The sequence below is a fragment of the Ursus maritimus genome, unplaced genomic scaffold (assembly GCF_017311325.1).
Source record: "Ursus maritimus isolate PB19 unplaced genomic scaffold, ASM1731132v1 scaffold_12, whole genome shotgun sequence".
NCBI lineage: Eukaryota > Metazoa > Chordata > Mammalia > Carnivora > Ursidae > Ursus > Ursus maritimus.
The window spans coordinates 58571459-58586472 of NW_024423564.1; the positions used below are offsets into that span (position 1 = coordinate 58571459).

At 40.4% G+C, this 15014-nt stretch overlaps 1 protein-coding gene across 1 annotated transcript in view; it reads left to right on the top strand.

Annotated features, from left to right (window-relative positions):
- The window catches only part of FYB2 (FYN binding protein 2), a 98262-nt gene extending 83814 nt beyond the window's left edge, over window positions 1-14448 (top strand). The window contains 5 exon segments of the mRNA XM_008699153.2: window positions 8065-8151; window positions 10507-10600; window positions 13281-13437; window positions 13550-13583; window positions 13814-14448. Of these exon segments, the coding sequence (XP_008697375.2) occupies window positions 8065-8151; window positions 10507-10600; window positions 13281-13437; window positions 13550-13583; window positions 13814-13835 (394 nt within the window). The 3' untranslated portion in view covers window positions 13836-14448.
- Window positions 14449-15014: the final 566 nt, after the last annotated feature.

Here is a 15014-nt window from a genome sequence, read left to right on the forward strand (position 1 = left end):
AGAATGAGTTTGGTAGCTTTCCTTCTGTTTCTATTTTTTGAAATAGCTTTAGGAGAATAGGTATTATTTCTTCTTTGAATGTTTGGTAGAATTCCCCAGGAAAACCGTCCGGGCCTGGAGTTTTGTTATTTGGAAGGTTGTTTATCACTGACTCAATTTCTTCATAATTAATTGGCCTGTTTAAGGAATCAATTTCTTCCGGTTTCAATCTTGGTAGTTTATAGGTTTCCAGGAAGGATTCCATCTCTTCCAGATTGCTTAGTTTATTGGCATATAGCTGTTGATAAAAATTTCTAATAATCCTTCCAATTTCAATGGTGTTCGTCGTGACCTCTCCTTTTTCATTCATAATTTTAATAATCTGGGTCCTTTCTCTTTTCTTTTGGATAAGTCTTGCCAGTGGTCTGTCAATTTTATTGATTCTCTCAAAGAACCAGCTTCTAGTCCTGTTGATCTGCTCTACTGTACTTCTGGTTTCTGCTTGATTGATTTCAGCTCTAATTTTGGTCAACTGCTTCCTCGTGCGTGGATTAGGCCTGTCCCTCTGTTGCTGTTCCAGCTTCTTGAGGTGAGAATATAAAAACTGCATTTTAGATTTTTCTATTCTTTTGAGTGAGGCTTGGATGGCTATGTATTTCCCCCTTAGGACTGCCTTTGCAGTATCCCATAGGTTTTGGACTGTTGTATTTTCATTCTCATTGGTCTCCATAAATTGTTTAATTTGATTTTTGATTTCCTGGTTTATCGAGTCATTCCTGAGCAGGATGGTTCTTAGTCTCCAAGTGTTTGAGTTTCTTCCAAATTTTTCCTTGTGGTTGAGTTCCAATTTCAGAGCGTTGTGGTCTGAGAATATGCAGGGGATAATTTCAATCTTTTGGTATCGGTTGAGACCTGTTTTGTGTCCCAGAACATGGTCTATTCTTGAGAATGTTCCATGGGCATTAGAATAGAATGAGTATTCTTTGGTTCTGGGGTGTAGTGTTCTATATATATCTATGAGGTCCAACTCGTCGAGTATGGCATTCAAAGCCTTTGATTCTTTGCTTAGTTTTTGCCAGGGTGTTCTGTCTATTTCTGAGAGTGGAGTGTTGAGGTCCCCTACTATTAATGTATTTTTATTTATATGTCTCTTTATTCTGGTTAAGAGTTGGCTTGTGTATCTTGCTGCTCCCCTGTTGGGGGCATATATATTTATAATTGTCATATCCACTTGTTGAATACTTCCCTTAAGAATAATATAGTGCCCTTCTGCATCTCTAACTATAGTCTGTAGTTTAAAATCCAATTTATCTGATATGAGAATTGCTACCCCAGCTTTCTTTTGAGGTCCATTTGCGTGAAAGATGGTACTCCATCCCCTTACTCTCAGTCTGAATGCATCTTTGGGTTCGAAATGAGTCTCTTGTAGACAGCAAATGGATGGGTCATTTCTTTTTATCCAATCTGCAACCCTGTGGCGTTTTATGGGATGGTTCAAACCATTTACATTAAGACTGATTACTGAGAGATATGATTTTAATGTTGCCATGTTGCCAGTAAAGTCTTTGTTTGTATTGGCTGTGACTTTCTGTTCTGTATCACTCTTGGGGCCTTTTTACTTTTATAGAACCCCCCGTAATATCTCCTGTAGGGCTGGTTTCGTGGTTACAAAATTGGTTAGTGACTGGCGATTCTGAAATGTCTTTATTTCTCCATCAATTCTGAATGACAGCCTTGCTGGATAAAGGATCCTTGGCTGCATGTTTTTCTCTGAAAGAGCTTTAAATATGCTCCCCCAACCCTTTCTCTCATTCCAGGTCTGTGTAGACAGGTCTGACGTAATTCTGATGCTTTTGCCTTGGTACGTGAGAAATTTCTTTGCCCTGGCCGCTTTCAATACTGTATCCTTGCATCTAATATTTGCGAATTGCACTATGACGTGACGTGGCGTAGGTTTGTCGTGGTTGAGCTTGGGAGGGGTCCTCTCTGCCTCTTGGACACGAATGTTTGTTTCCCTTGCTAGATTAGGGAAGTTTTCAGCTACAATTTGTTCAAATATCTCTTCTAGACCTCTGTTTTTCTCCACCCCCTCGGGGATGCCAATGATTCTAACATTGGATCGTTTCATTGAGTCAGTAATCTCCCGTAACCTACATTCGTGGGCGTGGATTTTTTTAAGACCATCTTCTATTTTCATTTTTTCCTCTATTAACCCATCCTCCAATTCACTAACCCGTTCCTCTGCTTCTGCGACCCTGGCCGTCAGAGCCTCTAGTTTTGCCTGCATTTGGCTCATAGAATTTTTAATTTCTGTCAGATTCGCTCTCATTTCTGTCCTTAGGGATTCTATATTCTCAGTAACCTTTTCGTTAATAGTTTTTTCAATTCTACTCATCATTTTGACCATCGTTACTCTGAATTCCATTTCTGATAATTTGGTTACATCCATATCCATTATTTCTGTGGCAGAGGCCACAGAATCACTGTCTTTTCTTTGCTGGGGGGGGCTTCTCCTTCTCTTGACCATTGTTACTCTGAACTCCATTTCTGATAATTTGGTTATATCCGTATCCATTAGTTCTGTGGCAGAGGCTACAGACTCATTGTCTTTTCTTTACTGAGAGGGGATTTCTCCTTCTCGTCATTCTGATGAGGAGAGGTTGCAGGGTTGTCCAGAGCCCAAATTATTGACTGGGTCCCAGGCCGTGCCCCTTGTTTTATAGGGATCTTAGGGATGTGGGCTTCTTCTTTAAAGATTTTATTTATTTATTTATGTGGCAGCCAACCAGCGAGAGAGGGAACAGAAGCAGGGGAGTGGGAGAGGAAGAAGCAGGCTCCCAGCGGAGGAGCCCGATGAGGGACTCCTTTCCGGAACGCCGGGATCACGCCCTAAGCCGAAGACAGGCGCTCAATGACTGCGCCACCCAGGCGCCTCGGGTTGTGGGCTTCTTGATTTTTCAGCCTGCCTTCTGGGGGAGGGGCCTGCCCCACCGATAGGCAACCCTGTTTGGGTAGAGTCTCCGTGTCCCCTGGGAGGGGGGATGGGGATGGGCACACTGTGAGCCGGTGTTTCCAGGCTTTTGTTCTCTGGCCGCTTTCCCTGGCGGTTTGCTGTGGCTCTTCTGAGAGTCAGAGCAGCAGCGGCCGGATCTCAGCCTCTGTCTCAGAACAGAGGGATCGCGGCCCATTCTCCACTGATGTTCTGGCCACTTTAACTCTGTTACTGTTGGTGCTGCTCAACCCTGCAGCGTCCCGGGATGTGCGCCCCACAGCCGGCGTCCCAGCCCTCACTTCCAGGGCCGTCGCGTCTCTGTCCTTTGTGTTTCTAACACTGCCAGCCGCCCCCGTGCTCCCCGGAGCTCCCGGTCTCAGTCTGGTTCCAGTGAGCGCACCGGAGCTCCATTTCAGTCTGGTGGTGCACGCTCCCGGCTCACGGTCTCAGTCTGCTCTCTCGTGGTCCACTCCCCGAGTCCGCCTGCTCCCCCGTGCAGGTGGCTACCGCTTCCCAGCGCCCAAACTCGGCGGCTCCCTCCCCCTTCCATTTATCTTCCAATATCTGTGCACNGTTTCACAGCTCCCCGCTTCGTACCTCAGTACTCAGCGCTGGAGATGTTCATTTGTAGAGATCCAGATGTATCTTCCTGCGTCTCATGCTGATTCTGTGGATGTTCAGGATGGTCTGGTACCTATCCAGGTCGACTCAGGGGACCAGCTGAAAAAGGACCCCTACTCCTCCGCCATCTTAACTCCTTCCCCCCCCCCCAGTGTATCTTTTGATTTCCTCTTTGATTTCTTGGTTGATCCATTCGTTGTTTGTTGTTTAGTAGCATGTTATTTAACCTGCCTTAACATGTTCTTTCTAGATTTTTTTCTTATAGTTGATTTCTAGTTTCATAGTGTCATGATCAGAAAAGATGCATGGTATGACTTCAATATTTTTGAATTTATTGAGACTTGTTTTGTAACCTAACATGTGACCTATTCCAGAGAATGTTCCATGTGCACTTGAAAAGAATTACATTCTGCTGTTTTAGGATGGACTGTTCTGAATGTATCTGTTAGATCCATCTGATCCAATGTATCAAAGCCTCAGTGTCCTTTTTGATTCTGTTTAGATGATCTGTCCATTGATGTAAGTGGGGTGTAAGTCCCCTACTATTGTATTACTATCAATTACTTCCTTTATGTTTGTTATTAGTTTTTCATGTATATGGGTGCTCCCATGTTGGATGTATAAATATTTACAATCATTGTATCTTCTTGTTGGATCATTCCCTTTATGAAGATATAGTGTCCTTGTCTCTTGTTACAGTCTTTGTTTTAAAGTCTATTTTGTTTGATATAAGCATTGCTACACTGGCTTTCTTTTCACTTCCATTTGCATGATAAATGCTTTTCAATCCCTTCATGATCATTCTGCAGGTGTCTTTAGGTTTAAGGTGAGTCTCTTGTTGGCAGCATATAGATAGGTCTTGCTTTTTTATCCATTCTATCACCCTGTGTCTTTTGACTGGAGTGTTTAGTCCATTTACATTCAAAGTAATTTTTGATAGGTATGTATTTATTACCATTTTGTTACTTGTTTTATGGTTATTTTTGTAGTTTTTCTCTGTTCTTCTAGTTCGCTGTTCTTCTCTGTTCTTCTCAGTTTGCTGGCTTTATTTAGTGATATACTTAGATTCCTTTCTCTTTTTTTTCTTTTTTTTAAGATTTATTTATTTATTTGTTTGTTTGTTTGTTTATTTATTTATTCGACAGAGAGAGAGAGCCAGCGAGAGAGGGAACACAAGCAGGTGGAGTGGGAGAGGAAGAAGCAGGCTCATATCGGAGGAGCCTGATGTAGGGCTCGATCCCACAATGCCGGGATCACGCCCTGAGCTGAAGGCAGACGCTTAACCACTGTGCCACCCAGGCGCCCCACCTTTCTCTTTTTTCTTTGCATATCTATTACTGGTTTTTTATTTAAGGTTACCATTGGGTTTATATATACCATCTTCTGCATAGAGCTGTCTAAGTTGATGGTTGCTTAAGTTTGAACCCATTCTTTACTCCCCTCCTTCCCACATTTTAGGTATATGGTGTCATATCTTACATCCTCTTATTTTGTGAATCCCTTGACTGATTTTTATATATATACTTATTTTTACTGGTTTTCTGTTCCTATTTTTCTTACTCCTACTTATGGTCTTTTCTTTCCACACAAAGAATCCCCTTTAATCCTTCTTATAAAATTGGTTTCGTGGTCCTGAATTCCTTTAACTTTTATTTGTCTGGGACTCTCTATCTCTCCTTCTATTCTGAATGATATCCTTGCTGGATAGCGTATTCTTGGTGGCAGAGTTCTGGTTTTTTTGGGTTTTTTTCTTTCAGCACTTTGAATATACCATCTCACTCCCTTCTGGCCTGCAAAATTTCTGCTGAAAATCAGCTGATAGCCTTATGGAGTTTCCCTTATATGTAATTTTTTTTTTCTCTTGCTACCTTTACAATTCTCTCATCACTACCTTTAGCCATTTTAATCACTATGTGTCTTGGTGTGGACCTCCTCAGGGTGATTTTGTTGATTTTGTTGGGAACTTGCTCTAAATGTGTTTCCTTCCCCAGATTCCAGAAGTTTTCAGCTATTATTTCTTCAAATAAATTTTAGGCCCCATTTTCTTTCTCTTCTCCTTCTGGGAGCCCTAGAAAATGAATGTTAATGTACCTGACGGTGTCACTGAATTCCCTAAGTCTCTTCTTTTTTTTTCTTTTTTTTCCCTCTCTCCTGTTCAGCTTGATTGCTTCTCATTACTTTGTCATCCAGGTCTCTGATCAGTTATTCTGCTTCCTCTAGTTTACCCTTTATTCTATCTAGTGTGTTTTTTAAAATATTTTATTTATTTATTTGAGAGAGAGAGCACACGAGCCAAGAGAGGGGCAGAGACAGAATCGCAAGTAGACTCCATGCTGAGCATGGAGCCTGATGTGGGCCTTGATCTCACAACCCATGAGATCATGACCTGAGCCAAAACCAAGAGTCAGACACTTAACTGACTGAGCCACCCAGGTGCCCCTCCATCTAGTATATTTTTAATTTTAGTTATTAAAACCTTCATCTCTGATTTTTTGTTTTCTCTTTGTGAGGGTCTCACTGAGGTCTTCCACTCTTTTGTCAAGTCCAGTATCATTATGACAATTAGTTTAAATTCCCTATCATGCATTTACTTATCCCTGTTTCGGTTAGGTCTGTTGCTGTGATTTTTGCCTGTTCTTTCATTTTGGACAATTCCTTTGTCTCCTATGTTGTCTAACTCTTCGTGTTTTTATGTGTTACAAAAGTCACCTACATCTCCTGTTTTTGAAAGTAGTGGCTTTATGAAGAAGTCCTATAGTGTCCTGCACTGTAGTGTCTCCTGTTCACCAGAACTTGGTGCTTCTGGGCTCTCTCCTGTGTGTTGTGTGTGTCTTGCTGTTGTGGCTGAGCCACAGTTGCCTTCAGTCGAGTCATCTGCAATGGCTCTCTACCTGTCGTAGGCAGGGTTTGGTCCCTGTGTTACTGGTTGGCCAGTCTGGAACTGGCCTTGAGTTTGAGATGACTCAGACCAGGTGTTTGCCAGAGATGCAGTAGCACTGAACTGCAAGGCAGTTTCCCTGTGTTGTCCCCTAAGCAGCTTTTGTTGGTGGGCAGGGCCTGCAGTCAGACCAGATGTCTGCCCCCAGGCCACCACCCGAGCCACAGTCTGACCCCTGTGTAATTATCCTTCCCTCTCCTGGAACAGGAATCACTTTGCAGTGGTGCTGCCCCCTACTGGGGCTGCTTGCACACTGCCAGGCTCCAGCCAAGTGCATATTGGAAGGGCAGGTTCACAGAAGACAAGGGTGGGTGCACTGCCAGCAAGGCCTTCCCACCATGAGCCGTGGGAGGGGGCCTGCAACCTCCAGACTGAGGTAGGCAAGGTTGGAGGGGGTAGATCCACAGAAGTGCTTGGGGGCAGGTGAGTGGTTTTAGCAAGCTAGGTGGAGAGTGTTCACAGCACTGGTTCCCATAGGTGTCAAGGCTGGGAAGCAGGGGAGGAAATGGTGCCAGCCTGCTCCTGTGTTTCCAGAGAAGATCTCTGTCCCTCCCGTGCCTATTCTAATGTTAATAAATAACGCTCCCTCCCGCATGCCCCCCGTGTTTTTCAAACTGCTGCTTCTAGGCTGTATCTCCTTGGAGCTATTTGTTGTGCTTTCTCTTTAAGGGCAAGAACTCAGCTTCCTCCAGTCCTTTTGGTTCTCCCGGACTTGAGCCTCCTCATTTTTAAAGTTCCAGGTGTTAAGCGCCACTGATTGTAAGAACTCATGAAATTTGGCCCCTCTGGTTTTCAAAGCCAAATGCTGGAGGTGGGGAGTGGGGGTCATCTTCCCTATGCCTAGGGTGTCTGTTTTCTTTTCTCCATGTCCACAGCATCCCTCCCTCCCGTGTATAGTCCTAAGGGTCTGTTTAGCTCCCTATAGTGACTCTGCCCTTCCTACCCTCTTCGATATGGCTTCTCTACATTTAGCTATGAAGTCTGTTCTGCCAGGCTTAGATCATGTTCTGGGTTATTTACACTGATGCGCACATTATCTAGTTGTATCCATGGGGCGAGGCAAGCTTAGGGTCTTCCTACTTTGCCATCTTCCCCAACTCCTCCCTGCATCCTTTTCTACTAGTACTAAACACTAGATTTATCTTGTCTCAAGGTAATGGTTAATATTATTCATATTTTAGAGGCAAAGAAACTGAGGCTCAGGAAGGGAAATGCAATTATAATCAGGTTGATCTCTTGCTTCCGGTTTCAAATTTGGACCACCACACATCAGGGGTCAGCAAACGGTGGGCCAAAACAGCTGACCACTTGGTTTTGTAAATACAGTCACAACAGCAGAGTTTAGTAGTTACCACAAAGATGGTATGGCTTGCAAAGCTTAAGATATTTATAATCTGGTCTTGACGTAGATTATCCAAATATACGTCTCGATGATGTTTTAACCTTTTTGTAAACTTAATTGTCCAGAAAGTACTGATGTTTCCATAAAAGTTTTAGTTCATTATTTACTTGCTCAAAATAATTTGTTCCTCAGAGATGAAGACAAACTAAAAACTTGGAAGCCCAAGTTTTTGATGGCCAAGGAAAAAAAAGAGAGAAAAGGTGCTAAAGAATCAGAAAGGTAGGTGCACAAGTACACTTAAATTACAGCTTATCTGCTGAAATTTATACCTCTTAGAGCTGTGTGACTTTAGGCAAGTCATTAAATTTGATTATCAGGTTCCTCATCTATAAAATGAGAATAATAGCACCTACATCACTGTACCGTTGAGAGGATTAAAAGAGAAAAGGCGCATGAAAATGTGGAGTGCCACACACATTTCTCTTCATTGTCATCATCCAGACTTTGGTGGATAGGGAGTAAGGAAAGATTTCAAGGCAACCATTATCAAATGATGAAAAAACCTTGTCGTCTTCTGTAAGAACTTTTCCCCTATAGATGGAACTTAAATAATACACCAATTAGAACTTAAATTTGGAGAAACTATGATCACATAACAAGACTAATTTCTCTAAAACACATTTCTAGTTGTGACTACATTAGTGTTAGAATTAAAAAACAATGCTTTATCAACTCATGCTCGAACCTTCATTCTTGTGATTCAAGTTCCCAGCTGGCTGTTGGGGGAGGTGATATTTTTACTGTCTCAGATGGTTATGTGATCTGTGCTCTGGAGGACAGGGCACAGGATCTGAGGTACTTTTAACAGTCGTCTTGGGGGAAATCCTTGTCTAAATAGCCATTGAGCTGGGAACACTGTGTGGTCTGTCTTCTCTGGGAAACTTGTCTAGGAAAGTCCTAAAAGAAAGCAGACATCTGTCTATACCATATTTAAACATAGAGGACGACATAGGATGGCCCTTATTTTCTTTGGGCTTAGACTTGATGAAACTTGCTTTCCCCAAGTTCAAAAGATGTATTCACAGACTAGAAAAGCATCTCTCCACCTTAAACCTCATACTTTACATAGCATAGCAAAACAGAATTTCAAGAGAGAAAATATGAGTGAAATTTTTGACACTCCTCCATAAAAAATGTTTAGTATTTCAATGTACATGTAAATCTTTCAGGAAACAATTTTCTGGTGCTTTTTTTCCTACAACAAACTGATATTATAGTTTACTTTCACTTTCAACTGAGTAAATTTTAAAATGTGATATTGGGGCTATCGTATTCCTGTAGATTGATGTATTAATTTCTGGTGCTTTTTGTTCCTTTCTCAGTGGTTTCTACCATAACTTGTTCCACCAATAAATCCATTCTATATTAGTTCTACCCTTTTATAATCCCTTTATGAACCAAAGATGATAAATTTTCAGAGAAGTCGGGGAAGGATATTCCAGGTATAAAGGCATAGAAATGATAGCCCACTTTCTAAGATGTTCTAACACATAGACGTGTGTGCACTTGTGAAGCAGGAAAGGTAGATTGGGGCTTATAAAATGCCCTGGGTACCACGCTAAGGAATTTGACTTTATCTTATGGGCACTAGAGATAAAGGTTTTAAGCAAAAGCATGACATCAATTACATTTTAGAAAAATGACTCTGGAGGCAGGTATGCAGATGGATTTGAGGAAGGAGAGGCAAGAGAAGATGTTATCTCAGGTAGGAAGTGAAAGGTGGCAGTGTCTATAATCTTGGGACAGAACAAAAAAGATGTAGGAGACACATCTGAATAAAACTAATAGGACTTTCTTGTTTCCTTCTGTCAATATGTTAAACTGCTAAAACGCAGCACCAAGCCCCACGTGAAGAGCAGGAGGGAGGAAGAGTGTAATCAGCCTCTCCAATTGTATGTGCTGACAATTTTGCACTGATTTTGTGGTATCTTACTTAATTTTCTTAATTTGATTCTTCTCCAGAACCATTCAGCAAACAGAACAGTTCTCTGACTGAAGCATAAAGATTTATGATTTTTTTTAACAAGCTAATTATATTTTGAACCCTCAGAGAAGTTTCTTGTTTAACTTAAATTGCTTAACCAATTTGGTTTTATTCCAAATTATCTTGGTATCAAAAAACCCCCACAGCCTTTCAATTTTTTTTAAAGATTTTATTTATTTATTTGAGAGAGAGAAAGAGAAAACACGAGCAGGGGGGTGGAAGGGTAGAGAGACTCCTCACTGCGCAGGGAACTGGACATGGGGCATGATCATGACCTGAGCTGAAGGCAGACGCTTAACTGACTGAGCCACCCAGGCGCCCCCACAACCTTTTTACTTATAGGAAAAAGCAACTGGTATTACTTACCCTGTTCAGTTGTTCTGACACTCTGCTCTACTGGAAATATGTGTATAATCATCTACAAATACATACATATATATATATATATATGTGATTATATATATATATGTATGATTTTATGTAAAGGTATATACATATGAAATTATACCTGAAGTATCATGAGTTTATAGATTTGGGAACTTAGAGTTTTATTATGGTACATTTAACCCAACCTGCATATTTTTTGCCACTTTATCTCCTAGAAATTTCTTCAGGACCAAGAAGCAAAACTTAGAAAAGATGAGAATGGAAAAAGAAGAAAAACGTTTTAGAGAACAATTTGAGGTATGTTCTCCTCTGAAGGTAAAAGTTATAAACAGAAATTCCTAAAGATCCTACAACAGTGTTGTACCTTGCCTCTGGGATAGATAGGATCCATGACTAAACAGCCAATACAGTTGTTTCCTGATGCATTTCTATATTATCATGCCTTTACACCTCTCCCCTCTGCCTGGAAGAACTCCTAAGTTATTCTTAAGGCTCTGTTCAAATGTTACCCACTTTTCCTGGGGAAGTTATTCAGCACATTTTATCTATCTGTTAGGCACATGTCTGTTCACACACTGGTCTGTTATGACACAGCCTGTGTATGTGTGTGTATTCTGAGCTAAACCTAGGTCCTCTCTGAGTAGAGATTTTGTCTCATTCAAGTTTGCTCCCTACCTCCCAACATATCTGGACACATAGTGTTCAGTAAGTGAATGCACGATGAGAACGAATGAATAACTAGATAAACAAATGAACAAATGAGTGAATGAAGGAAGCAGTATCTGAAGTTCCTTGACTACTTCTGTCATTATGAAACCATGGTTCAAACAGTCCTTCCTCATAATTTTATATACCGTCAGTCACCATGAGAATTTATTAAGAAACATAATGAATAGCTCCCAGGTCCCAGATGCTGGTTTGAGAGAGAATGTGGGCATCCTGCTCACAAAATTTCTCCAAGTCACTACTATTCCCTATTACGAAATGGATAAAGCTCTTCATGTCGTACTTCTCCTTGTCTTTCCTGCCATTCTTCACCTTGCACTTCAGGCTTTGGCAGCAAACTACTCAGTTCTGTCCCGCTACTCCCTTCCTCTAGGCATTACTTGGTCTGCTCCAACTACTGGTGATACTCCAGCTACTTTTCCCCATCTGACTAGCTTTCGTTCATTTATCCACACCTCCAGGAATACTGACCCACACTTGCTCATTAAGGAAATTACTCTTCCTCTATAGCTGAGCTTATCACGAGCATTAACATACTGCAATTACGTGTTCACCAATTACACTGAGTTCTTGGAGGACAGGGTTATCTTTAGATCCATGTGTACAGCAGAAAAAATTACCTTTGTAAATGTCCAAAAATGTTTTTGGAATGAACTAAAACTATACACAAATCCCTCATATTAATTAGGGTTATTATATCTAGAAACCATGATATGAAATTATTTACTGCAACTGTGATGTTGTTAGTTTAACTGAAAAACAACAGTGTAACAATTACTTGCTGAAATGACCCTACATTCCATTTAGTGCTTTTCTCACTTTGTGACTATCACACAGCTCTTTTGTATGATTCCATTCTTCCTTACTACCTGTGGTGCATTTTCCTTATATATCAATCATTAGAAAAACAATGCTGTATTAGTAATTTTTATTCAGCTCAAATCACAAAAGATTAGTGCCTCATTTGTGCTAGGCCGTAAGAGTACAAGGTTGAATAAAACTGTCTTCCATTTTCATTTTCATTTTAAGGTAATATGTTTATTAAATGCTGTAATAGGAGTATATACAAAGTATAGTTAAACAGAAAGTCTTCATGAGAAGTGGTTAAGAGAAAAAGGTATTTCAGGTGGAAGAAAACACATGAGCACTGGCCTAGAAATAGAAAAGGTACCCGGTATATTCAGGATCATCCTATAGCTTGCTGGGGCTTCATTAATGGGACGGAAATGGGAGCGTGGGAAATGACAGTATGCCAAGGAACTTGAATGTCAAGCTGAGAAATCTGGATCTTACCATGAAAGCAGTAAAGAATCTTTAGAATTTGAAAAAAGGAAAATGACCTGATTAGATTTTCATTTTAAGAAATCAGTGAGGAAGTTGATTTTTCTTTTGCCTAACAATCCTGTGGATCAGATCCCATTTGGTAAAGAGTGATATACTTTACCATTCAAATCCAGCACACTTCTGAGAGTTGAAGAAGGCATACCTCATCCTGAGTATGTGTACAGATACTAGATACAAGCAGACTGTCCTGAGCAGAGGGAGATGTCTGGCCACCCTAACTGGGTTAAGCAGACATCTGTAAATATAAGCTTTGTATTCTGGAACTACTTTTTCTGAGCCAAAAGCTATCAATACATTAGAAGGTGATATATACCTATAGATGTATAGGCTGGCTAGTTTATCACACACAAAAAACCTCCCTTAAGGTCATAACTTGAATTTCTCATCAGTTTTTTCACAAATGCCTGTCTTTGACCCCAGAAGGGGAGTGCAAATTGCCCCCCATATCTACTACTTTATATATAAGCCCACCAGAGAGGAAGGGTAGAAAGAGTACCATCCAGAAATGCTAGGTATATAAGAACATTATAAACTCTAAAGCACTACACACAAAGAGGTTTTTTTCTTTCCCTCTTAAACTTCTCCATTCCTGAGTTTGGTGGCAGCTTTAAACAGTTAACAAACCATCCATGGAATTGAATTTATAGCCATGTTACAGATATCTCATCTGCTGGAATTCATTCTACTACAATTAGATAAGAGGTGTGAAAACACTTTGAAAATATGACTGTACCAAATTAAATGTAAGATTGTGGCATTTTACCACTACTTTCCTAGTCCTTTACTTCTTCTTTCCTAGTCCTTTCCTAGTCCTAATTTAACATTTAGCATCTTGAGTTTGAGGTTACTCTATTAATTTAGTTAGAATAAAAACTGCACATATAGTCTGATTAGTAATTTCTTTCAGTATGACAAAGAGATTACCGTCATCAACACAGCAGTGGCATGTTCCAGTAATTCAAGAAATGGAATATTCGATTTGCCAATAACCCCTGGAGAAGAACTGCAAGTCATTGATACCACTGAAGAAAATCTGGTGATTTGTCGCAATTCCAAAGGCAAATGTAAGTTATTGGCTCATAACATTTCAGTCACTGTTTAAAAAAAAAAAAACAAAACAAAAAACTCAAAGCAGTCTCTCTATAACTTTCGTAATACTGATTTTTGTGTCTACAGATGGATATGTACTAATTGAACACCTAGATTTCAAGTAAGTGGTTTGATTTTATACTACAAATCATGAATTCTAAATAATACACCGCTGTGTATGTTAGTCTCGAAGAAAGACTACTGAATTTGTTAAAATTCAGGGAGTTTTAAGGATTACTTTGGAAGAGACTTTATTCTTGTGTCTCCTGAGTATATTATCAGACTTCTCTACAGTGTAACAATCAATCTGCACTCATGACTCTGCTGGCCTCTACTTTTCTGTTTTCTCAGGCATCAAGGCTGGTCACCTTAGGAAGATCAAGCTCCAATAGCAGGGGCTGCATTAGTGAGGACTAGTCTGAGACCTCAGTCCTGCCTCACCTCAGGTTCAGTTCGCATGTCAAGTGGGATGGTGGGATCTATGGAAATGGAGAAGAGAAAAACAAATCCTCCACATGTAGATGTTGGTTTTACTCCTTAATGGTTATCTTTCAATGTCTATATTGTATCTGTTGCACTGCTGGCTCAAGAGAGTGTGAAACAGTGTGTGTTAGCATTCGAGCATTTATTTAATGAGCCATAGCCAAAGTTGGAAATCATGCCTCATGGCACCTAGGCAGTTGTGCAGATGGTTAGTTTGCTTCTAATATTAGCACACGACTGTTTATAATTTCTAGAAGATGTTGTGCATTTAAATTGGGTGTAATTTACTTCCAAAAAGTAAATAGTGTAACCAGGGTCTTTTAATACTCAGATTTAAGGTATAGTCTTAATTATGGCTCAGTCTATAAGTGTCCTTTCTCCTTTATCAAAAATATCAGACAAATGCTGTTCAACCTTGGCTTCTTTTGGGAATAGAATGCTGAAAAGTCGGGGCGCCTGGGTGGCATGGCGGTTAAGCGTCTGCCTTCGGCTCAGGGCGTGATCCTGGCGTTATGGGATTGAGCCCCACGTCAGGCTCTTCCGCTATGAGCCTGCTTCTTCCTCTCCCACTCCCCCCGCTTGTGTTCCCTCTCTCGCTGGCTGTCTCTATCTCTGTCGAATAAATAAATAAAATCTTTAAAAAAAAAAAAAAAGAATGCTGAAAAGTAATTTAAAGGAAGAGCCTAAATATATTTAACACAATTTAAATATACATATGCTGTAGAGTTAAAACATCCTGTTGTCCAAAGAAAAATAATTCTATGCCTGAGCAAACAGAATTAAAATGGAGCTGTAAAGAACATTCTATTTTTACATGCTGTGCACTATCCATGAGATAAATTCTATATAGGCATACGGCTGTTTTAAAAAATGTTGGCATCCTCAACACTGAAAAACTGAACAATTTTGCTCCATTGTATTTTTTTTTTAAGATTTCTTTCTTTTAGACAGCATGAGTGGGAGAAGGAGAAATAATCTCTTAGTAGACTCCATGCTCAGTGTGAAGCCTGACACAGGGATCTCACAATCTGAGCTGAGTCAGATGCTTAACCAACGAGCAACCCAGGCA